The sequence below is a fragment of the Staurois parvus genome, unplaced genomic scaffold, assembly GCF_062004578.1.
Source record: "Staurois parvus isolate SC_StPar_1 unplaced genomic scaffold, SC_StPar_1.0 ptg000466l, whole genome shotgun sequence".
NCBI lineage: Eukaryota > Metazoa > Chordata > Amphibia > Anura > Ranidae > Staurois > Staurois parvus.
The window spans coordinates 215980-241892 of NW_028318262.1; the positions used below are offsets into that span (position 1 = coordinate 215980).

General features: G+C 41.5%; 1 protein-coding gene across 1 annotated transcript in view; it reads left to right on the plus strand.

Annotated features, from left to right (window-relative positions):
- The window catches only part of LOC149452750 (baculoviral IAP repeat-containing protein 1-like), a 49884-nt gene extending 33315 nt beyond the window's left edge, over positions 1 to 16569 (plus strand). The window contains exons 6-10 of the mRNA XM_089689011.1: positions 248 to 418; positions 3714 to 3875; positions 6498 to 6584; positions 9422 to 9586; positions 15181 to 16569. Coding sequence (XP_089545137.1) covers positions 248 to 418; positions 3714 to 3875; positions 6498 to 6584; positions 9422 to 9586; positions 15181 to 15545 — 950 coding nt within the window. The 3' untranslated portion in view covers positions 15546 to 16569. The remainder of the gene's footprint in view (positions 1 to 247; positions 419 to 3713; positions 3876 to 6497; positions 6585 to 9421; positions 9587 to 15180) is intronic.
- The last annotated feature ends 9344 nt before the right edge of the window (positions 16570 to 25913 follow it).

Genomic DNA, 25913 nt, shown 5'->3' on the forward strand with positions numbered 1-25913 from the left:
GAAAGCATAGTTTTACACAAGTTTAAGTAAAGAAAAAAAAAACAATCTTTTGACATTCATTTTTAGAACTATGTTCAATGTACTCTATGTACTCTGGTATATAAAAATTCATTTCCATTGACTGGTGATTAATAGATTTATTCTTCTCCTGTTCTAAACACAGTTCATACAGACTTTTGTGATGATGAAGATGACTATCATCTATCATAATGTTCTTTTCCTTTTTTTTATCTTAAACATGTTTTAGACCTGCTGATCCGTGGCATTCACAACTTTCCTTGCTTGAATGAATTATATGTCTCACTGCCCAAGAATCCAGAGGTAATAGACCATTTGCCAAATGAATTTTCAAGACTCAGCAAAATGAGAAAAATTGTGCTTGTTTTGCCCAATTGTGGAACTGAATCAGCAAGATTTGGTAAGAGGCCAGAGAACCAAACATTATCGTTTATGTCGGACAATGTGTCTTTGGGATGAGTACTAATAAACATGTGGGATATCACTGCTGTACAACATTTCTTAAGAAGTTTGATAGAGGCTAAGAATTAAGACAAAAAAGGGTGTCCTTCTGCTATAAAAGTGCACGCCAGAACTATATAAACATGAAGAATATTCTGCAGGTACTGTGTACACAGTTAGATTTCTCACTAGGTCATAGGCCTAGACTAGAGCAAGGTGTCAAACTCAATTTCATCACAGGCCATATCAGCATTATGGTAGCCCTCAAATGGCTGGTTGTATCTGTAAGACTATATAAATATATCTACACCATATTATATTAAATAATTGCCTTTGTATTTGGTTATCACTGGTTTTAGTAATAACCTAAGACTTAGGCTGTGAACGGCAGGTGCAGACCAATGCAGAACTCACTCACACTTCTGTACCGCTGGCATCATCCACAAGAAACTTTATTGGAGACTGCTTAGACAGAGCATGGTCCTGACATTGTGTTCTTGTGGATGATACCAGCGGTATTCGACCCTGCTATCTAACTGCCATAGAATTGTATTATTCTCATATTAATAATTATAAGCAGATGTCCACAGCACTCCACCTCCCCTTACATCAGATGTCAAGAGCCCCCCCCCCACCACAACCACCACCACCACCACTACCATCATCAGAAGTCAAGAGTCTGCTACTCTCCCTTACATCACAGTCCACCTTCCTTACCTTGTGCAGCTGCTGGGAAGCGGAAAGTACAGGGTCTGGAGGAGGATCAGAGGAGGGCTGGAGTCAGCTGCAGGATTCTGCTGATTGCTGAGAGGCACAGGATCTGTAGGCGGAGTTCTGTTCTCATTGCTACTGCCAACTGCTGGGACAAAGTGGGGTGGAGACAAGGAGGGTGCTGCAGCTGCAGGAGAGTTGTGAGGGCCACAGGAAATGACCCTGTGGGCCTTGTGTCTGACACGTGGACTAGAGCAACAAGAGTTCCAGGGGTGGCACTTATCTGCTCAGGCCACTTTAGATTTAACGTATGTTGGCTCCTACTACTTATAGACTTACCAAACCTGTAGGGTAAATTTCCACCATTGTAAGTACAGTATATATGGAGTGTTCATTCCCGATGGCAGCCCACACAGAACTCAAACCCCTCCTTAGTTGCTCCCATCCCCACTCCACCTCTGGCATGATGTAAAGACAACCGCATGGAGAGAAGGTTGCACGGTGAGAGTTGGCTGCTCCTAGTCTCTGTGCAGAAGTGAAAATAAGTGCGTGAATGAGGGTCTTTCTATTACTAGCTTTTGAAAGTTGACATCTCTGTAACATAGAATTGCCCATATAACAGGAGAAATAAACACAAATGTATGTGCAGAAACACAATCAGTAGTGACACACAACCAGTAATGTGTCTACAAAGACACAATCATAGCTGTACTGACATATTGGGGGGATTTACTAAAACTGGTGCAAACAGAATCTGGTGCAGCTGTGCATAGTAACCAATTAGCTTCAGCTTGTTCAGTTAAGCTTTACCAATAAAACCTAAAAGCTTATTGGTTACTATGCATAGAACAGGTGCACCAGATTCTGTGTGAGACACAATCTGTAACTTAGTGAGACAACCGAAAAGATGATTTGATCCACCGTCCATAGTTTGACTTTTGTTTAAGCCCGGGTTCATACTGATGTGGTCTGGAATTTGCAGTGGTTTTCTGTGTGAATTCCGCACCGCATCAGAATCACACCCCGTTCATGTGAACCACTGCAGGTGTGTATGTTAACCCCTTCACGCCTAAGGGTAAAACAAATCTAAATGCCTAAGCACAATTCTGCAACGTTGACGTGTTAGTAAAACCGTACATATCGTCACAACTACTTTGTACATCCAGGTGGATTATACCTTGTTTTTTTCAGGACAAATTGGGCTTTCATTTGGTGGTAAATGGTCATGGATAGCTCCTAATTTTTTTTTATTATTAAAGGAAAACTGGGCCAAAATAGTAAAAAAAATCATTTTTTTAAATTTAACTGTGTGTTTCTTGTTACGACCATAACCTACCACCAAAGAACAACTCAAAATACATTCTCCAGTTCTTGACGATCACAGCGATACCATATATGTGTATGTTATTTGTTGTTTGTACCCGTAGTACAGTCCAGAAACAACAGTGCGCATTTTGTTTTTGTCTTTTTTTTTTTATATAAAACACACTGTCACTGACATTGACATTAACACTAACTGACACTGATACCAATTTTTTTTTAAATCCTGACCTTTGACCCTGACCTTTGCCCTTGACCCTGACCTTTGACCCTGACCTTGACCCAAACACTAACCCTGGTACTGAACTAGATCAAACCTTGATCTAGGTATTTTTCTTTATTTTTTCTTTTATTTTTTAATATTTATTTATCTTCTTTTTTTTTTTTTACAAACTTTTTTTTCTCTCTCTGTGTCAGGAGTTCGAGAGATACAATGTATCTCTCTTCTCCATTCATAGAGAGAGAGAAAACAAGGGGGCCGGGCTGCACAGTGATTGATCACTGTGATAGCCAATCAGAGGCTATCACAGCAATCATGTGACCCGGAATCGGGAGTCCCGGGTCCCGATCGTTAGAACGAGACCCGGGGCTCTCAGTGACACCGCGGTCTTGGTGCTGGGAGCGCGCCGAGCGGCGCGCTCCCAGCACAAAGACAGGTACGCAAATATGCGGCCCCACGGAAAAAAGCCCAGGTCCTTGAGGCCGCATATTTGTGTTACGTCGGCGTCAAGGGGTTAATGACACCCCAAAATCGGTCTGCAAAACACGGTGCAATGTGCAGAATCGGATCGCATAGGTGTAAATACCCATGCGATTCGATTCTAGCAAAATCCAAAAAAAGAGTTCTCCACCGTTTTAGTGCCGGTGCAGTGTGATTAGAGCCATACAAAATGTATGGCTCCAATCACACCGTACACAAATTGCATGTGATTTGCACAGGAATGCAGTGCGGTTCCTGTGCAAATCACATGCGATGTACCGAACTGCATATATGTGAACCCATGCTTAATCAGCATTATCTTAGGTAAAGATGCAGAGGGCTTGTCACAGCAACTACTGTATTTAAGAAATGTTTATTCCACTATGTGTATGATTATTTCCTTATGTCTTTGTTGAACAGTATAAATGTCCTTTTTTGCGTGTTGGGGGGAGCACAAAGTAGCTGGCCTAGGGAACATAGTATTGAACTGGCCCTAACTGTATATATTAATCCTGTTTTGCAGCCCAGTTCATCCGTAGTTTTGCAGATTTGGAAGTTCTGTGCTTCAGTTTCAAGAATCTCTTGGAACATAATGACTTGATAGATTCACTTACAACTTGCAAGAAGCTAAAAGAATTGAATCCGTGTGGATCAGTTCTACAGCAGAGTGACATGTCTTCTCTAGGTAATTATTTCAACCTCATTTGCCGTTATGCATGATCAAATCTGGTCTATTCTACATTCTAGTTTCAGGTGGATGCAGCTAGGTGTTAAATCCCTTTCTGGGGTTTGTATATCTCTGGTATCTCTGCACCCTGCATCCCTGGTATCTCTGCCCCCTGGTGAACTATACAGGTAAACACACTGAGCACACCTGCCTCATGCATAAAATAGTTATATTTCATAATTAAAAAAACAAATACTATAGCACTCTTAAGTAAAATCCAGTTATTGGGACTGTCTACAGATCATCAAGACCTTGGGTATAATTCTACTCCAGATCTTCCTCCAGCAATCCTCTGTGACTTATCTACATCTGCAAAGTTTTACAGTGTACCACCCTTCTCTATAGCATGTGATACAGTAGGAAGAACTTACTACTTTATAATCAAGAACACAGTTTCCTAAAGAGTATCTATACCCAAAAACAAATACATAATATATTGTAGCTTACCAGTCACAGTAGCTATTTTGTCATTCACTAAGAAGTAGCTGCAAAGGAATATTAGAGTAGTTTATGATATAAATTCATAGATCAATAGAAAGTAAAAAAAACAAACCACAAACAAGCAAAAAAAAATATATACTAAAAGCTGGGCCTTAAATACATAGTGAACAAAATATACACAGTTAAATCTAAAACAAAAGGATTATAACTTTCTGGGTTTATTTTTGTGTCTGTGTGGATTCTGACACAATTTCTTGAGTGATCAGTCCTGCATACCTACACATTCTGTAGCACAGTGGTCTCCAAACTGTGGCCTTGAGGCCAGATGTGGTCCTTTGCTTGCTTTTATCCGGCCTTTGGGGCACAATTTCATCCACTAATACCAACAATGGGGCACAATTTCCTCCTCCAGTAACACCAGTGAAGGGGCACAATTCCTCTCAATGACACCAACGATGTGGCACAATTCCTCCCAATGACTTGAACAATTGGGCCCAATGACACCAATGATATGGCTTAATTACTCCCACTGACATCAACGATGGGGTAAAATTCCTCAAACTGACACCAAAAATGGGACCCAATGACTCCTCCCAATGACACTAATGATGAGGCACAATCCCTCCCACTGAAAACAACAATGGGGCATAATTCCTCCCACTGACACCAAAGATGGGGCATTGTTTTTTCTCACTGACGTTGGGACCTTTTCTACTCCTAATGGCCACAGTCCAGCCCCCCTAAAGTCTGAAATACAGTAAACTGGCCCCTTGTTTAGAAAGTTTGAAGACCCTTCTGTAGCCATAGTTTCCTAATGCAGAACTAAATTTTCTAAAATAACATTAACTATTTTTAATCCCTATGCTACTAGAAATAGTAAATAGATAGGAAAGGATATTATGTTTATTGTTTTAACCTTTTTTACATTTCTTTAGTGGCTTCCTGGTTTCTGGCCTAGACCAAAATGTCATACATCCCAGGAGTCTTCATGGGCATTTTGTTTTATTTCATCTGGAGGAGAGGCTTTCTTAGCTAAGCACACCCTCCTGCCTGCATACCTGAGTTAAGGGCAGATGGATTCCAGAAAGTAAATGCTACATGAATCATCTGTCCTTACTGAAAATGGCTGAAACTAGAAATGCTAGGGGGTGTTTTTCAAAAAGATTTTTAAACTAAATTGAGCATGAAGACATGGATAGATAGGTGAGTTTGCTTTAATTACTAAAAATGAATTTGATATCGTTTTCAGTTTGTGTTCTTGACATATAATTTAGTTCCACTTTAAAAGAGAAATTGCAATATTTCCTTTCGGGTCTTTCTCTGCATCTTCTCCCAGTAGAACATGACCAGCTACTCTCTCCCCTTGATCCCTTAGTAACCATAAGTTCTAACACTTCCACATCTCTGACCTACTGTATCTACAATGAAGTCCCACTCTTCCCTCCTGGCCCTCAACCACATTTAGAGCAACTTTACTCATCTTCCAATGACCAGTGATCAATTCAAGCTGAACCTCTTATACCCCCTATCCTAGATCAGCTTCCATTGCGTTTTCTTCCTTCCCCATTATGTGATGATCTTCTCTGTGGCTAATAAACTTCTCCCTATGTTTAAACAACTCACAATCTGCATCCATGTTGTGTTTCCTCTTTCTTTCCTACTATTCCAGCTTCTACTTTACGTTCTTGACTTTTTTAATGATTCATGTTCACATGCCACTCCTCTCTCCCCTCCACCCCTACTATGATCAGCGTTCACTTTTCCCTAGTTCCCATTTTGCCTCTTTTTAAACTGGTTTCCACACTCATATTTCACTGCCTATCACTCCCTGTTACATTAACTATACAAACAGCATTTTCCTAGATTTATAGAAGGATGCGATCTCTATACCCAACCACCACTACCTTGGGTTCTTCCTGTGATAATGATCTTCTTCTCTGTGCAGCCATTGCTAAACAGGCAAAGTGTGTCTCTGGATATAATTTGGATATAGTTCTTAAATACAGTATAATGAATACCTTAAAGCAGTAAAGCTTAAAGCCAATATTTCCTAGCACATCAAAACCAGCATAGTGTGGTTCTTTGCATAGCCCTTGAGACAACATGATGTTCACACTGTACTGTCCCTGGTTTTTTCAGCTGAGGTACTGAAGAATTTAACATCCTTGGAAGTCTTAAATTTGGACAAACAAAAAATATTAGAAGAAGACACTGCTGATAACCTTGGTAAATGTCATTACTGTTTACAGTATTGTTGTTGTTGTTATTATTATTATTATTATTACTACTATCAGAACATAATTATTACAATGCCTGTTGAGTGTCCCTGCTCAAGTAGCTGAAGGATGGGTGCAGGCTGTCCAACATCCACAGAAAGCTACAGAATATTTATGGGGAAAATACCACTGACAAGAACAATGTCTTGTCATAGGTGACTCTTGTCAGTCAGTAAACATTCTGTAGACTTCTGTGGATTCTGGACAGCTTTCATCCCTCCTCCAAGAACTCAGTGACGACATGTTGTTTCTGCTTGGAATCCATTATTTATCTGCAATGAAAAAAGTAAAAAAGTTATTATAGAGGAAGAGTTATCATACCAACATCTTAAATCTAATGTAATTTGCTAAAAAAAAGTTATGACCACTTTTGCATTACTTTTGGTACCACCTACTCTGCAGTGGGGTATCCAAAACATTAGGAACTTTAATTAATTAGTAATTGGTATCCAGCACTCTGTATATTCAGAGCACACAGCGTAGAAGTAAAGCAGACACTGTGTTGTGGGAAATGTCTTATACCCGACCCTCACATCACTGCCAAGGTGTCATAAGTGACATGCTTTATGTTCTAACATAATGATAAATACAGCTTGTTCCATGTCTTGACATAATAGTGTGCTTGGAAAGAGCTGTTTTTTTTAGTGACCCTTCCTATATTCAAACACAGAGAGATGGACATATTTTAATGTTACTTCCAATATGAAGATTATTACCTTTGGTAGTTCTTTATCAGGACACTTTACTGAACCTAAATCTCTGAACATCAGTGCAGTCACGGTGATGTGAACTACACTATGTTGCCAAAAGTACTGGGACACCCTTCCAAATCATTGGATTCAGGTTTTCCAATCACCTCCATGGCAACAGGTGTATAAAATGAAGCACCTAGGCATGCAAACTGTTTCTACAAACATTTGTGAAAGAATGGGTCACTCTCAGGAGCTCAGTGAATTCAGGCATGGTACCGTGATAGGTTGCCACCTGTGCAATATGTCCATCCATGAAATGTCCTTGCTACTAAATATTCCACAGTCAACTGTTAGTGGTATTATAAAAAAAAAATGGAAGCAACTGGGAACAACAGCAACTCAGCCACAAATTGGTAGGCCTTCTAACATCAAAGAGCGGAGAAGTAGCCAAATGTCTGCAGAGTCAATAACCAAATCTTCACGTGGCTTTCAGATTAGCACAACAGCAGTGCATAGAGAGCTTCTTGGAATGGGTTTCTATGGCCAAGCAGCTGCATCCAAGCTTTACATCACCAAGTGCAATGCAAAATGTCGGGTGCAGTGGTGTAAAGCTACTGGACTCTAGAACAGTGGAGACATGTTGTCTGGAGTTATGAATTGCGTTTCTCTGTCTGGAAATCCAATGGACATGTCTGGGTTTAGTGGTTGCTAAGAGAATGGTGTTTGCCTGACTGCATTGTGCCAAGTGTAAAGTTTGGTGGAAAGGGGATTATAGTGTGGGGTTGCTTTTCAGCGGTTAGGCTTGGCCCCTTAGTTCCAATGACAGGAACTCTTAAGGTGTCAGTATACCAAGACATTTTGGACAATTTCATCCTCCCAACTTTGTGGAAACAGTTTGGGGATGGCCCCTTCCTGTTCCAACATGACTGTGCACCAGTGCACAAAGTAAGGTCCATAAAGACATGAGTTGGGGTGGAGGAACTTGATTGGCCTGCACAGAGTCCTGGCTTCAACCCGATAGAACACCTTTGGAATGAATTACAGTGGAGACTGCAAGCCAGGCCTTCTCATCCGACATCACAATGCGCTTCTGGAAGAATGGTCAAATATTCCGATAGACACACTCCTAAACCTTGAAGACAGCCTTCCCAGAAGAGTTGAAGCTGTTATAACTGCAGAGGGTGGGCCAACTCAATATTGGACCCTATGGACCAAGACTGGGATGCCATTAAAGTTCATTTGTGTGTAAAGGCAGGCGTCCCAATAATATTGGCAATATAGTGTATGTTGCCTATAAGACAGGATGAGCATTCCTTTTTTGAATATAGTTGAATAACAGCAAACTACACAGAGCGTGTAGATTCATTAGGGTGTAAATTCATGGGAGTTTTTACTTTCCATTTTGACCTGTATTTCATTGTAAAAGCTGCAGACCATTGAAAACTAAAAAAATGAGGTTAGGGTAGCCATAATCAGGTTTTGCTATTTGCACTAGAAAAGGGCAACTGGAATTTGACTGGCAACTGTTTGGTTGATTTACTAAAACTGGAGAGTGCAAAATCTGGTGCAGCTGTACATGGTAGCCAATCAGCTGCGAACGTCAGCTTTTTAAATTGAGCTTTGGCAATTAAACCTGGAATCTGAGTGGTTACTATGCAGAGCTGCACCAGATTTTGCTCTCTCCAGTTTTAGTAAATCAATCCCTTTGTGATATTGCTGCTTAAGGTAAGCATTGCCAAAGAGAAATGGGAACTTCCTTTTCCCTCCTTCTAATAATGCTAGCTGCCTAACTGTTATGCATATACAGTCCTGGCCCACTGAGCAATACAAGTTTACATATCAGGAAAGTTAGAGTAAAGTCAGTTCTTATATGCACACTTGTTTGGAGTTAATGCTACAAAGTATAGAAACGAAAGGATCAGCCTGAAAACCTTGCAACTAGCATCTGCACAATGAGAAGCTATCACAGCCTTCATGTCTCTCTCAACAAAGGTTTCCTTTAACTCATAAGACCAAGGGTAAATGTATTTGAGATAGCATGGTTAGAACTACTGTAAATATAAAACAATGTAATAAACCATGGTTTTTCTCATAGCTGTAGCATTGGGCTCCCTCATTCATCTGAAAAAGCTGTATTTGCCGATGGGCCATGGAATGACTCATGCTGCTAAATGCATTATTGAACAGTTCCCGAACCTTAGTAACCTCCAATTTCTCGCCATGAAAGAGATTCTTGATGATGAATCTATTTCACTTTTAGGTGAGTACTTCATGGGTATGTGCTAGTTAGTGTCTTCAGGATTGGCCCTCTGTGGCCATCCTTCTTCTTGTTCAAAGAGACCCTGTCAGGTTTCTACAACATTAAAGATGGCAGACCTCTGTAGCAGGAGAGAGTATGCTCACCCCTCCAATAACCCATTTCTCCTTCCTCTGCTCCATTCCAGCCTGAAGCCTAGGAAAGCCTTTTTGACATCAACATTTCAGGGACTGTTGAATGCCTGTATCCTGCTGTATTGGCAACTGTCTCTAAAATACATCTAACATCAATGTAGGACTGTATGGGTCAAAGGAAGGAACCAGCACATGGCAGGGGACACAGGTATCCAACTACCGCTGGAAATGTTGAATAACTAGAAGAGGCTTTCTGTGGCTGTAGAGCTGTAGGCAGGAGACATGGGCCACTGGAGAGGTAAGTATACACTGTTTTTTACTGTAGGGGTGTGTTGGTTTTAAAAGACCTGGCAGGGTCTCTTTAAAGTGTATCTATGGTTAGAATTTTTTTAATTATATACTCTTTTTTACACTGAATTTCTAGTTTGTTATTGTTGTGTTGTGAAGAATCCCAAACATTTATTTCCTTGAATTGTGTAAAACATATTTAATATGCCCTGTGAATATGCACTAGTATGTCATACATTTCACAGGGCCTGCCCTCTGAACTCAGAGGTGCTGAGAGGAGGAATTTCAGAAGACGCAGTCAGTACAGTAGTCACTGTTTGCTGGCAACAAGGTACCATGTGATATGTAGTCCTTGGAAAATAAAGTAAACCAAAGTAAAAGCAGAGGAGCAGGTGCAAAGCAAGCAGAGAAAAAGATGTATTTGTAGCCATTTATGGTAGTTACGGCAAGGCTCTGAGCCCTGATGCTGTGACTCCTGTGTGCATGCACAGGAGTGGCATCATCAAGGCTCGGCCAATCAAGCAGCTGAAGAGTCCAAACCCAGAATGAAGTCCAGGAGAAGATGGAAGTGCCTGTGAGGACAGTACTGACACTGCACTGTAAGAGGGGCTTTGCAACTGCCTAGTAATGGTACCAAGCGCACAAGTCCCTGCCCCACTCCTGCCTTTGCTAGAACACTGTCCCTCCTGCTGAGGCCAAACCCTCTGCCATATTGTGCTCCACTCCATGCCAGAGGCCTCCACACAACATTCCCAGATGCTGACCTTTATATCCCAAGGAAGGAATGTCCAAACATGAATAGGGTTGCTGCACAGTTCTGATTGTACTCAGGAAATGGCATAACAGTCACATCACATGGACATAACATTCTGGAGTCTCTTGACAATACATGTCAACAACACAATCACATTTAGTGATTTAAGTAGTCATCTCACTCTTAACAGTCTCTCCTTCCACTAGGGGTTGTTAGTGCTCACAGGATTGGGTTCTCTGTAGGCACTTCCTTCATAGGTACATCTCTCCTAGGGCCCTCCAGGGGAATAGCCCCACTCAGGGAACTCTTGTCCTGGCCTAAAAGGCCTTTTGCAACCTGCACTGGCCCCCACTTCCATAAGGGTCAGGAAGTCTACAGCCGACTCCCCTGGGTGCAGGTCTACTTCTCCCTAGCCTCCAGCCCTGTCCAGGTCCTCCACATGCTGGTTGCATCTGTGTTGGTGTGGGATGTTCCCATGCCCTATCTCCACTAGGGCTCCTCCCAACCTGGTTTATAACTGGGCGCTGACTCACCCATGACATCACTGCAGGAGGGCTCTAACTTAAAAGGGCCTAGCACCTGTTCACTCTGTCTGCTGTGACCAGACACTATTCTGGCACAGAGCCAAATAGTGGCAGACTAGCTAACTGCACCTACGTATGTGTCATAATGTGCTAATATGCTGTGCGTACTATCTCATTATGACATAAAGCTCATAAGCCCAGTATTTTTTTTTTCCAGAGGTTTAATCTATAGCCACTTTTTAAAATCATCTTCTGGAAAAACGTGACTCTTCTGTGTGTTTGTAACCCTCCATTAGTGAAGCAGATATATCATTTTTCCAAGGCGCTGCACCGCACTTTCTGATTAAATCGGGTGTAAGGTGGAAACTACGAAATACAGTAATTATCTTGTAATTTATTGGCTAACATTTACAAACGTTACAGAATTTTATCAATATGATGTGTTTCACTGTACATTAGTGGCGTAGTCAAATAATATGTCTTGGAAAAATAAATAGCTGTAATTATTTAAACTAAAATACCTACAGTATCCCACAGAAGTGAGTCCACCCCTCACATTTTTGTAAATATTTTATTATATCTTTTCATGTGACAACACTGAAGAAATGACACTTTGCTACAATGTAAAGTAGTGAGTGTACAGCTTGTATAACAGTGTAAATTTGCTGTCCCCTCAAAATAACTCAACACACAGCCATTAATGTCTAAACCGCTGGCCACAAAAGTGAGTACACCCCTAAGTGAAAATGTCCAAATTGGGCCAAATTAGCCATTTACCCTCCCCAGTGTCATGTGACTCATTAGTGTTACAAGGTCTCAGGTGTGAATGGGTCACTGGAAGTTCAACATGGCACCTCATGGCAAAGAACTCTCTGAGGATATGAAAAAAAGAATTGTTGCTCTACATAAAGATGGCCTAGGCTATAAGAAGACCCTGAAACTGAGCTGCAGCATGGTGGCCAAGACCATACAGCGGTTTAACAGGACAGGTTCAACTCAGAACAGGCCTCGCCATAGTCAACCAAAGAAGTTGAGTGCACGTGCTCAGCATCATATCCAGAGATTGTCTTTGGGAAATAGATGTATGAGTGCTGCCAGCATTGCTGCAGAGGTTGAAGGGGTGGGGGATCAGCCTGTCAGTGCTCACACCATACAGCGCACACTGCATCAAATTGGTCTGCATGGCTGTCGTCCCAGAAGGAAGCCCCTTCTAAAGATGATGCACAAGAAAGCCTGCAAACAGCTTGCTGAAGACCAGCAGACTAAGGACATGGATTACTGGAACCATGTCCTGTGGTCTGATGACACCAAGATAAACTTATTTGGTTCAGATGGTGTCAAGCGTGTGTGGTGGCAAACAGGTGAGGAGTACAAAGAGAAGTGTGTCTTGCCTACGGTCAAGCATGGTGGTGGGAGTGTCACGGTCTGGGGCTGTATGAGTGCTGCCGGCACTGAGGAGCTACAGTTCATTGAGGGAACCATGAATGCCAACATGTACTGTGACATACTGAAGCAGAGCATGATCCCCTCCCTTTGGAGACTGAGCTGCAGAACAGTATTCCAACATGATAACGACCCCAAACACACCTCCAAGACGACCACTGCCTTGCTAAAGAAGCTGAGGATAAAGGTGATGGACTGGCCAAGCATGTCTCCAGACCTAAACCCTATTGAGCATCTGTGGTGCATCCTCAAACGGAAGGTGGAGGAGCGCAAGGTCTCTAACATCCACCAGCTCCATGATGTCGTCATGGAGATGTAGAAGAGGACTCCAGTGGCAACCTGTGAAGCTCTGGTGAACTCCATGCCCAAGAGGGTTAAGGCAGTGCTGGAAAATAATGGTGGCCACACAAAATATTGACACTTTGGGCCCAATGTGGACATTTTCACTTAGGGGTGTACTCATTTTTGTTACCAGCGGTTTAGACATTATTGGCTGTGTGTTGAGTTATTTTGAGGGGACAGCAAGTTTACACTGTTATACAAGCTGTGAGATACTGTATATACATCAGGGATTACAATTTAGAGCCTAAACCTTCTAGCCAGGCACAAACCTTACTCTCTACCAGTTGCCCCACCCAACCTTGCCCAGGTTCGCCTCCAACCCCACCCCCAGCCTGTCCCCCAGCCCTGTCCCCAACCATGCCCCCTTAAAGCTTATGAAATTACATTTTTCTTTAGAATAAAGAGTCCAAAATATAAAAAACTGCAATTATAACATAGCTTTATGTCAATTTAAACATAACCGCAATAGCTTAATAGCAATAGGGTGCAATCAAAATATCAAGTTTTACAGCTTTAAACCTGTAGTAAACATTTTGTATTTTTTTGTTTATCTCCTGCATTAGTAACTAAAGTCTCTTTTAAAAGATGTAAGTTTAGTTTACAGAATTATATATAATATTATATTTCTTTGATATCCTTGTATATAATTGTATATTAGGTATGATATTATGTCTCTTTTTATATATAATTAGATAAATATTTAATATTATGTTTCTTTTATATCCTTCTTTATAATTAGATATTAGGTATATTATTATGTCTCTTTTATATATAATTATATATAATATATATAAAAGAGACATAATATTATGTCTCGTGTCTCCCCCGGTGGGGGAGAGCGGACCTCTCCTTGCGTCCCCCCGTGGTGGTGGAGAGTGGGTGTCTCCTCTCAGCGGAGGAGAGTGGACATCTCCCACACCTGCCCCTCAGCGGTGCTGCCAGTGTAATGGCGGTGCCGAAGAAGAAGCCGGAAGTTGGAAATCGGAACTCGGCTTCACAATGAGGCTTGGAGCGCAGGTGGAGCCGTTCCATCTGTGCTCGCCACACAAGGATTTCCCCTCTCATTTGGCAAGCGGGCGAGCAGCTTTTTCAAGCCCTGATATACAGTATTAAGCAAAATTCTTGTTCTGGTTCTTAAAAGTAGTAACCCAGAGCAATCAATCAGTATTTACTCAGCTGAAATCAAAACAAGATAGATTTTGAATGGTTGGTTTATTGCACTTAAAATGGACAATAAGTCAAAAAGTAAAGATTTCCTATGTAATAGGGAATATTTAGAAGTGTTAACTGTGTCAAAGCAGTACCCTACAAATGTACATTTTTCTGGTATTTCTCCTGAAAAATAGCAGTGCGTTGTGCAGGCAGGAGCAGGTTCACATTAAAATGGTTGTAAACCTCAGCCATCAAATATAAACAAAGTCACTTCTGCCTGCTACTTCATTCCTCTGCTATCAGCGTGAATCACTTCTGACTAGTTCTCCTGACACCAAGAGAAAAATGGTGACAGGGGAGGGACCTCCAGTGGAGAGACAGCCTCAGCTCTGTTCATGTGAGTTGTGTGGAAGGGGGTGTGTCTCTTCCCTCCAATCAGCTCTCAGAACTTTCCTCACTGAGAACTGCAATTTCAGTTCTCTGCCCCCTTTTTTGGAACTTTGACAAGCTTTATAAATTCAGTACTTTGAATGGATGTAAAGAAAAGAAGACTACAAATAAATAGGTACAACTTATGTAGGAGGATTTGTTTCATCTCTGTGTATCACTTGGGGCCAGTCACGTCACTGGGTATATGTAAGGGTTCACAACCACTTTCAGCTTGAAAACGTGGAACTGAATAAGGCTAATAATGTCCTATATACTGTATGACTGATTTGAAAGCCTTAGCAAGCAGTGAAACCACACAAAAATGGCTGTATATAGGATAATATTTCTGCACTATTGAGTGCTCTGAAGGCAGTGAGTGCTCTGAAGATAGGTCATGCATGTATGACCTTTTCAAAAGATTTTAGGAAATTAATGTCAAGAACAGTTATTTTGTAAGATAAGAATACCTTTAAATCTTTATAGGTTCTTAGTGTTAACATTTTTTCTATGAATATATTATTATCTTCATAGCTGATGCTACAAGAAACGGCTATCTGAAAAAGCTTCAACAACTTGATCTCCAAGTCAACACTAACATCACTGAATCTGGGTGGAGAACATATTTTGAGAGATCAGATCACATGCCGGAGCTCAATCACCTAAATATAAGTCGCATGTACACGCAGCAGATCAAGTCCCACGCTACCACTGTCACTTCATTTGTGCGATTCGTGTCTAGACTACCACGCCTGGTGACCATACAAATGTTTGGCTGGCTGCTTGATAAAGATGACTTAAATATGTTTAACACAATGAAAAAGAGTCACCCTCAAGCTAAAAGTTTAAACATTGCATGGCAGTGGTTTTTGCCATTTTCACCCATCGTTGAAAAGTAGAATATGAAATATGTAGACATCTTAAAATGCTTAAAGACATACAAAGTAAACCCTTTACAGATATGGACAATTTAAACCAAGAATGTTATGAAAACATTAATTATCAGAGGTTACCTTCCTTGGCAATGGCATGTAAAAATGATGAGGAGATCCTGAAGTTATATGAAAACAGCAGTGCAAACCTGCATTGCTGTAATGTGTAGTAAAATGTGTGTTCCCTCCGCAATGCAAAGGTTAAATGCTCATTTCATCTAGAGGGAACAAAAAAGCAACTATACTTAAATTATACCTTTCTCCCCAGAGGCCAATGCTCTCCCCCTCCCTCTGGCTCTTGGTTTTGGGCATGTTGGCAGTCCTGATTCACTGTCAGTAATAACCACGCTGGCTCTCTCATCTTCTTAATGCCCATGAACTAGAATATGCACACACCTGTAATTGGGAGAGATTCCACCATCTTAGATTACTCAAATTCTCCTGACCTGATTCCTACCTCCAGAAATAAATCCACACATTCAGTCTTTTAACAATTTTACTATGTCAAAAGCATCATAACAGTTTTGTACAACACAACCTCAAGCTCTATTACTTTAGATCCAATATCAGGAACTTGCCGCAGTGCAGATTCTCAATAGAAAAAGATAGCCGATCAACTCTTCCATCCTGCTCACTATAAGTTCCTCAAATTGGGGTTCTCCAATAGACTCTTGTGGGCCTCAGGCTACAGGCTTACATCTTGGTATACCGGGGTAGCCCTTTCCTATCATCTTCTGCCCCAGGCTCTTCCTGATTTAGAATATATAGGGCTGAGCAACTCCACCCACCATTCTCACCCAGGGGAGGGACCTCACTACAAGGGGTACTAATCCCTGCTTACAGAAGTATCCTTGGCTGCTGGTCCTGCATTGTATGTAATGATGTCAGAGTGCTATGTGAGCGCTTCCTTAACTCATCTTTGCATACATATACTTTGTATTGTGCAGCTCATTAATAAACTTGTTTGATTAAAAAAAAAAATTTGAACTGGTGCACTTTCCTCTTGAAAAATCATTTATCAACAAATGTATCAGACCACTTATTTCTATAACATTTGGTTTATTTATCCTCTAAATCAATTTTAGTATATATTCATTCTTTAGTCTTTGTGCTCCATACAATCTGCTTTTTGGATTTTTATACAGTATTTATTTTTACTTGCTACAAATGGCATTTAGATATATGAACACCATTCTATGCAGTATTTTACTGTGAGACTAGACTGTGTGATGATGCATTCCAGGGGATGTGTCATTAACAGATTATGCTTACAGAATATGGGTTATATCAGAGTCCTCCATTAATATTATATTTACATTATAGTCCCTCCATTATTTCAGAGTCTCCTCATCACTTCAGAGTCCCCCATCACACCAGTGCCCCACATTCACTTCAGAGTCCCCCATCACACCAGTGCCCCCCATTCACTTCAGAGTCCCCCCCTCACAACAGTGCACTGGTGACCTGTGCAAGTTTAGAAGGTATTCATGATGGTACCTACAGGTAAGATTTATTATACGTTTACTTATAGGTACAAGTTTATAGTAAGGGTTTGGTACTGCTTTAACAGGCTCAGGCAGCCTGTGCGCAAGAGCACTTATTCATTTGCAAATACCCGTGCCATGCTTTGTAACATAAACATAATTTTGGTGCCATTTTAAAAGGGACAAATTAGCAATGGCACTGTACTATATATATGGGATATGAGCATTGTCACCCAAGGAAATAAATTGTGTTAGGGCTATAAACACATACCCCTCTCATCACCATATGGTGTGGGGCGGGTTGTTCTGTGAGGTGAACTGGGCTCTTATTGATCAGCTATAACAATATGTTTACAAGGGTATATTTAAATAAGGCAAAAAAAGGCGCAAATAAGGGAAGCTCATTGTTAGGGTTTACATACACTTTAACCACTTGTTGACTGAGCTATAGCTGAATGGCGGCTACAGCGTGGTCGTCCAGTTCTGAGAGGGCATCATATGACATCCTCCCAGAACCACGCCCCTCGCATGCCCGCTGTGATGTACACCTGCCACTCTCTGTGTCCTTCGCATAAAGCTGATCACATGTTACAGTAATGGGCCAATCACAGTGATCGTTTACCACATGATCACCTGTGTCCAATCACAGCTGATCATGATGTAAACACACTTGCTGGTTATTGGCAGTACTTTCCTTCACACTGTCACAGTGCTCTGATTATCATTGCAGCACCAACAGTGCCCTTCAATGCCAATCAGTGCCCAGCAGTGATGCCAGTCAGTACCCAGCAGTGCTGCCAATCAGTGCCCATCAGTGCTACCTATCAGTGCCCTTCAGTGCTGCCTGTTGGTGCCCATCAGTTCTGCCCTGCAGTTCTCATCATTGGTGCCTATCAGTGTTGCATACCAGTACAGCCTCATCTTTGCCTCCTCATCAATGTCTACCAGTGCTGCCTCATCAGTGTCCATCAGTGCTGCCTCATCATCTCACATCAGTGAAGTAGAAAAATTACATGTTTGCAAAATTTTGTAATAAAAACTAAGAAAAACATTATTTTTTTCAAAATTTTCAGTCTTTTTTTGTTTGTGTAGCAAAAATTAAAACACCCAGTGGTGATTAATTACCACCAAAAGAAAGCTCTATTTGTGCGAAAAAAAATGACAAAAATGTTATATGGGTATAGTGTTGCATAACTACTCAATTGTCATTCAAAGTGCAATGGCACTGAAAGCTCAAAATTGGCCTGGGCAGGAAGGGGGTGAAAGTGTCCAGTAGGCAAGTGGATAAAGCAGATTAATAAGATGCCAGCTAATAATCAAGCAATTCAATTACCCCATCCCTGCTGTGCATCTAATCCTTGTATTTTTGAATATTATGGTCATCATATACCTTTAACATCAACTTAATATGGTGGTCACATGACCCAGGTATGACCCATCTTCTACCTATGAAGCTTTGGTCCTGTAAAGGCTGATTTCACTTTTGGTGAAGTGGTCCTTTACATCCACCTCTCAGAGTAACCTGCAACGGCAACCACTTACTTTCAGGCCTGCTCTAGGCATATTCATTGTGCACCCCTGTCTAGCACCACGCAGCCTTTGCTTATAAATCGGGTCCTGCACCTACTAAGCATACACTTCACTGCCTCACCAATTCCTGTAGCTGGGCCTTTGTAGGAGAGCGTGACTTAAGGTAAGTAGTTAAGCCAAAATAATGCCGTTCTAGGTGAGTGACCGACTGTCATATGTTGTGAACTGGAACCCAGGGTACTGTACAGCTCGTCTGTGAGATGCAGTAACATGCAGAAATCCGGAATATTGCTGCACTCCTTGGCATCTTCATTGGAGCATTAAAATGACATCACAGGTATGACAGGAACATTAAAAAGATGATGTGTTTTGTGCTAGATTAACCGCTGAATTTAGAGCGAAACATGTCATCTTTTAAATGTTCCTGTCATACCTGTGATGTAATTTTAATGCTCCAATGAAGATGTCAAGGAGTGCAGCAATATTCTGGATTTGTGCAAATTACTAAGGTTAGTAGTTACCTCTGGGCTACATTGTGTTAAAGGGCAACTTTACAAAACCTTTTGAGAAACAGAAAGACTGTTTGCTGAACCTGATGAAATAGCAAATTCCTGAAAACAAATCCAATTGGTATGAATATACAATACAGGGTACAGAGTTAAGCAGCCTGGAGTATGTAATGTATGGCACAGTGTTCATAGTGTAGCAGTTTGTGGCACATGGTGCACTGGGGAAATTTACTAAGACTGGTGCACTCACAATCTGGTGCAGCTGGGCATGGTAGCCAATCAGCTTTTAACTTTAGCTTGTTCACTTAAGCTTTGGCAATTAAACCTGGAAGCTGTTTGGTTACTATGCACAGCAGCACCAGATTTTGCACTCTCCAGGTTTAGTAAAACATCCCCACTGCTACATGTATGGAAATCAGTGGAGAAGTGCACTGTTACATTGGTGGTCAGTGGAGTAGTGTGGGGGTGCAGTAGTGGCCAGTGAAATGTATGGGTGCAGTAGTGGCCAAGGGTCCTGTGGCACTGGTTCTCCCTGGTGTGATGTGTATGGGGTACAGGTTGCAAACTATTCGTGCTAGGAAAGAAAAAATATAAAATTTGGCCTGGCCTCTTTCTTGTATTTTATTGAACGCAGCCACTTTTCTTTTCACTGATATTGCACTGACGTCCCAGTTCCAAAGAGAGATGACCTCAATATCTGTTACAATATACAATATCTGTTACAGAACTGGTAGCAGTTCAATTTGTTTCTGGGAACAGAAGCACAAGCAACATTCCAACATACATATTTTCTTCTCATTTCTTCCTCCTTTTGGTTTCATCTAGGCTGTGAACATATAAACATGCTTTGTTTTAACCATTTGGGAAAAATCAGCATATTTTGCTATACAATTCCTTAGAACGCCCATTATATATTACATATGAAAGCAGAAGCCCTGGAGAATAAATAGTGGCAGTTGCAATTTTGCAATGTAAGATGTCTTTGTATTCATGAGTATGCATGGGGTGTTAGGGTGTTTTTACATTTTATTTAAAATACGTTTACTTTATTACAATTTAATTTTTTCTAATTTTTTTTTTCATTTAGCTTTATTGCTATCACAAGGGGCTAAATGTTCCCTAAGTGATGGCATGGGCAGGTGACCTGGGGCCGTGCAGTGGCGTGACCCTGTGAAGGCTGTGTTCCTCAGACACAGCATATCACAGATCAGGATATCAGAATGTCCCTTTCTTTTTTTAATCTTAAATATGTTTTAGACTTGCTGATCCATGGCATTTACGACTTTCCTTGTTTGAAGGAATTATCTGTCAAACTGCCTAAAAATCCAGAAGTAATAGACGATCTGCCAAATTAATGTCCAAGAATTAGCAAAGTGATTAAAATTGTGCTTACTTTGCCCAATTGTGGAACTGAATCAGTAAGATTTGGTAAGAGGCAAGAGATCCTAACATTATCTTTTAAACATACAGTAGATTATATAATTGATGTACATAATTCTCTGAGAAGTTTGGTATAGACTATAAGAACTAAAGACAAAAAGGAGTGTCCTTTTGCTACACAAGTGCATTAGAGAGCTATATAAACATGAAAATTATGCTGCAGGTACTGTATACACAGCCAGATTTCTCATTAGACCACAAAGGCCATGGACTAAAGCAGGGGTCTCCAAACTTTTCAAGCAAAGGGCCAATTTACTGTCCTTCAAACTTTAGGGGGGCTGGATTGGGTCCAGTGGGGGTAGCAAATGTCCCAAGCCCATCATAAGTGAAAATAAACATTTCTTCAGGGTTGGTGGCCAGTAGGAGAAAAAATAGTGCCCGATCATTGGTATCAGTGGGAGGAATAGTGCCGCATTATTGGTATCAATGGGATGAATAGTGCCCAATCATTGGTATCAGTGGGAGGAATAGTGCCCCATTATTGGTATCAGTGGGAGGAATAGTGTTCCATCTTTGGTATTAGTGGGAGAAATAGTGTCCCATCATTGGTGTTAGCAGAGGAAATAGCGTCCCATCATTGGTATCAGAGGGAGGAATTGTGCTCCATCATTGATATCAGTGGGAGGAATAACCTTCCATCATTGGTATCAGTGGGAGGAATAGTGTTCCATCATTGTTATCAGTGGGAGGAATAGTGCTCCATCATTGGAATTGGTGGAAGGAGTAGTGCCCCATCATTGGTATCAATGGGAGGAATAGTGCCCCATCATTGATATCAGTGGGAGGTATAGTACCCCATCATTAATGTCCGCAGCAGGAAATAGAAAAGCACATTCCCGCTTGTTTTTTTGGGGCATTTTTTGTGCATTAATTGCGTTGCATGTGTGACAAGTGCCCCATAGTAGCTCCAGAACCTTTTTGGTCATGGAGCATAGTGTGTTTTTTTCACTATGCTGTACAACAAACACGCAACTGTTAACTGTATTTGTGTTGTCATTAACAATTATTGGCATCACAAGAGCAACCTGCATGTGCAGCACGTTTGCAACACATTTCCGAGACACAGCAAAACGTGCAATTCTGTGTATTTTGTCATGCATTTAGGAAATAAGCATGCATGAATGCAGCCTTAGAGACTTACCAAACCTGTAGGGCAAACTTCCACTCTTGTATGTAAAGTATATTTGCAGAGCTGAAACCCGCTGGTAGCCCACACAGAACTCAAACCTCTCTTTAGCTGCTTCCATCCCCACCCCTGGCATGCTATAAAGGTAACAACATAAAGAGAAGATTGTATGGTGACAGAGGTGCCTGCTGCTGGATTCTGCACAGAAATAAAATCTCGACAATCATCCTAATGCTAGTTTTGGAAATGTGTCATCTCTGTAAAATAGAATTGCCCAAATAACAGGAGGAATAAACACAAGCGTATATGCAAAACCACAATCAGTATTGACTGACACAACCAGTAATGTGTCTACAGAGATACAACCATAACTGTACTGATATATTGTGTGCACAGGGACACAATCAGTAACTTAGTGACCCAAGCAGAAAAGTGTCTGAAGAGATGCATTCAATTTTGAACTGACTGTTCCAGAAATTAATACTGATATTTTATAGATAGGCAACTCCTATTCTCAGATTGATTAAATGTTTCAAATTAATAATACCTACTGCAGTAGGGAACAGACAGAAAAAGATACACTCAGCATCTTTCCAAATAACTGTTCTATTTGGCACAATTTAAAGTCTTTTATACACATGACTATGTAGGTATCACATTCATTTTACAGTTGTGCGTTTATGGCAACAAAGGGCGTTACATAGGCAGGCTAATTTCTAATAAGGACTCGTAGGATACAAACATCTAATGAGAACATTATTAGTACTGTGTGCACAATGAGCTCAGTGTACAATACCTAGGCAAAGCATACAAAATAAGATACAGTTTTATACAGAATCTACAATTTCCTTTACAATCTCCCCTCTTTTGATCACTATTTTACATTTTGATCACAGACCACACCTACTATGACCTTTAACCTCTTTCCCATTAGGTGTAGCTAGTCCCAGCCTAGGAGGCAAACTCCACTGCGAAGAATCTAATAGCTATAGAGAGCAGCTATATCATTACAAAATTACCTTTTATTGTGACTAAAACGTACATTAAAAAATGATTGAGAAGAAATATTTACAGAGCAATTGGCTGTACACTCAGATCCTGTGGCCAGAATGGCCTTGTAGCTTAATTGTGGACATGCTAACTTATCAGCATAGGTAGACACAAACAATTCTACATAAAATGGAAGACATATAAAAGACATGTAGCACCCCCCCCCCCCTAGGGATTGCTGATGAATTAGGTCCCCATATAGTCCTGCACAGCCAGTCATTCAGCATTTTCCACACAAGCTTGCACTCAGAGACAGAAACCAGCATTGGTTTTGATATTTTATTGAGGGTATTTTATAGAACTTTGATAGGATAAGGGGGCTATGGAATGCTCAAGGGAACCAATATCTGAGGACAACTTTTTGAACGATTCACAAGCTTCACTTCTCTGATGCAGTCTCTGTTGGAGTGCTAGCCAGCAGCTCCTAGTTGTTCCACCCCAGACTCTAGATGAACTCCCCTTCACCAAGTAATCTGGAGACTTTCTTTCTGAGCAGGGGATCTGGTTCCTGTTCCTTTAAATGAGGTGAACAGTCACTAGTAGGGGGCTATTCTTGTTTCCCACCAGAGTGCTCCTTCCCTTATCCCCCTAGTGGGTGCAGGTGTACTCACTCAGATCCTCTCCTGTACCGCTTGTGGGTTGGTGGCTGCTACCGGGCCTATCAGCTGGGCTGCTCCTTCCCTGTCATAAAGGTGGTCCACGCTCAGGGGGCCAGTGAGTTCCAAGTTTTCCTCCTTTCCAGCTCCAAGCTTGCAGGCAGGCCTCATCTCAGTAGGTCTTCTGGCAGCCTTCCTCCTCCAGCCTCACATCTTCCTCCAACTCTCTACACCTCTCCCACCACCACACTCCTGCTACTGAGCAGGCTGTTACCTGTTTAAGGGAGTCCCAGCCCCTTGTCAAGCCTTCTGGTTTGAGGTCCCTCAAGAGTGCAGCCAGCCACTCCTGAGATCCACCCACCACCTCCAAAAGGCTCAAAGCAGGGGGACATTCCAGAGGGGCTGGCCTGCAGAGTGTCTCAGCCCTGACTACAATTTGAACCCTCTGCCTATCACACCTGAGCTGCTAACAAGTCCCTGAATAACCATTGGGATTTAGCTCCCCCTAGCTAAACTAGGAAGGTGCTGCAGACAATATGACTTCAGCATGGCTGAACTACTCTTCAAATCATATACAGTATTTATATATATGTAGGCGTTACATAGGCAGGCTACTTTCTAATCAGGACTTGAAAGAATGCAAACATGTAATTTTTTCAGATACTTATATAGCACTGTCCAATTTATGCAGCACTTTACATATATATTATACATTCACATCAGTCCATAATCCTCAAGGGGCATACAATCTAAGCTCCCTAACTTACATTCATATACAAGGACCAATTTAGACAGGATCCAATTAACCTGCCAGTATGTCTTTGGATTGTGGGAGGAAACCAGAATACCTGGAGGAAACCCACGCAGGCACAGGGAGAACATGCAAACTCCAAGCAGGTGTTGCCGTGGTTGGGATTTGAACCAACAACCCTAGTACTGCCAGCCGGAAGTGCTAACCATTTAGCCACTGTGCTGCCCATATGAAAACATTATTAGTGCCGTGTGCACAATAAATGAAGTGTGCAATACATAGGCAAAGCATACAAAATAGAATACAGTTTTATGCAGAGTTTAGAATTTCCTTGACACTGACACAACCAGAAAGATGTTTTAATCTACCATCTTTAGTTGTTCATTTGCATAAATCAGCGTGGTCTTAGGTAAAGACACAAAGGATAATGAAAAAAAAATTAAGTAAAAGGAAATGTGGAGGGCTTGTCAGAGCAACTACTTAAAACATTTTTTAATATAGCTAAGAAATTCTTAATTCGCTATGTGTATGATTATCTTTGTTGAACAGTGCATGTGTCTTTTGTGTGTGAGTAGCGCCCTATTGTGTACATAGTTGTTTAGAGTAGTTAGAGGCTTGCTAGAAGCCTGGGTTTAGACAGAGGGTTCCTTCAGGCCAGGCTGGAGGGCCCTACAGGTCAGACTTATGGAACCTCCCCCTTCTTTTTCTAGATGCTTCTAGAAGCCAGTTGGTGGAGGTGAGGAGGGGCTGATCCAGGGGCTGATCCAGGCAGCGGGGCCTGGCAGAGTGATAGACCAGCCCATAAATATGACAGAGCCTGGCCAGCAGGAGAGTCGGGTGGAAGATGGAGTGGTGAGAGGTGCTGCTGTGTAGCCTGGCAGGGGGCCCTGGAGAAGGAGGGATGGAGGAAAGAGGGAATCTGAAGGAGGGAGCTTCACTGCCCTGCAGTCCACCGGGGAAGGACAGCCTGAAAAACCTGGAAGGGAACCAGCCCAGCTAGAAGGCCTGAAAGCAGTTCTATCCACAGCTACAGGACAAGGACAGTGTAACTACCTCTACACCCCCAGGGCCTAGAAGGGAGAAGTCTGCTAGAAGTCTGCTAGAAGTCCTTGGCAAATCTTCAGGAGACAGTTCATAGTTTACCCAATCCCTTGTCCTGGGATCAGATACCGTAGCCAGGTGGGCTGGTATTTTGTTCACTTAGGGCAGTGGTGGGCAACCTTTTTTTTCAACTGAGCCAAATCTCGCCAAAACCACGATTGAAATTTATTTTGAGAGCCACATTTTTAAAACTGAAAATACATCTCCCATATAGTAATTCATCCCCCATAGTAATTCATCCCCCATATAGTAATTCATCCTCCATATAGTAATTCATCCCCCATATAGTAATTCATCCCCCATAGTAATTCATCCCCCATATAGTAATTCATCCCCCATATAGTAATTCATCCCCCATATAGTAATTCATCCCCCATAGTAATTCATCCCCCATATAGTAATTCATCCCCCATAGTAATTCATCCCCCATATAGTAATTCATCCCCCATATAGTAATTCATCCCCCATAGTAATTCATCCCCCATATAGTAATTCATCCCCCATAGTAATTCATCCCCCATAGTAATTCATCCCCCATAGTAATCCATCCCCCATATAGTAATTCATCCCCCATATAGTAATTCATCCCCCATAGTAATTCATCCCCCCTATAGTAATTCATCCCCTCTATAGTAATTCATCCCCCATATAGTAATTCATCCCCCATAGTAATTCATTCCCCATATAGTAATTCATCCCCCATAGTAATTCATCCCCCATATAGTAATTCATCCCCCATAGTAATTCA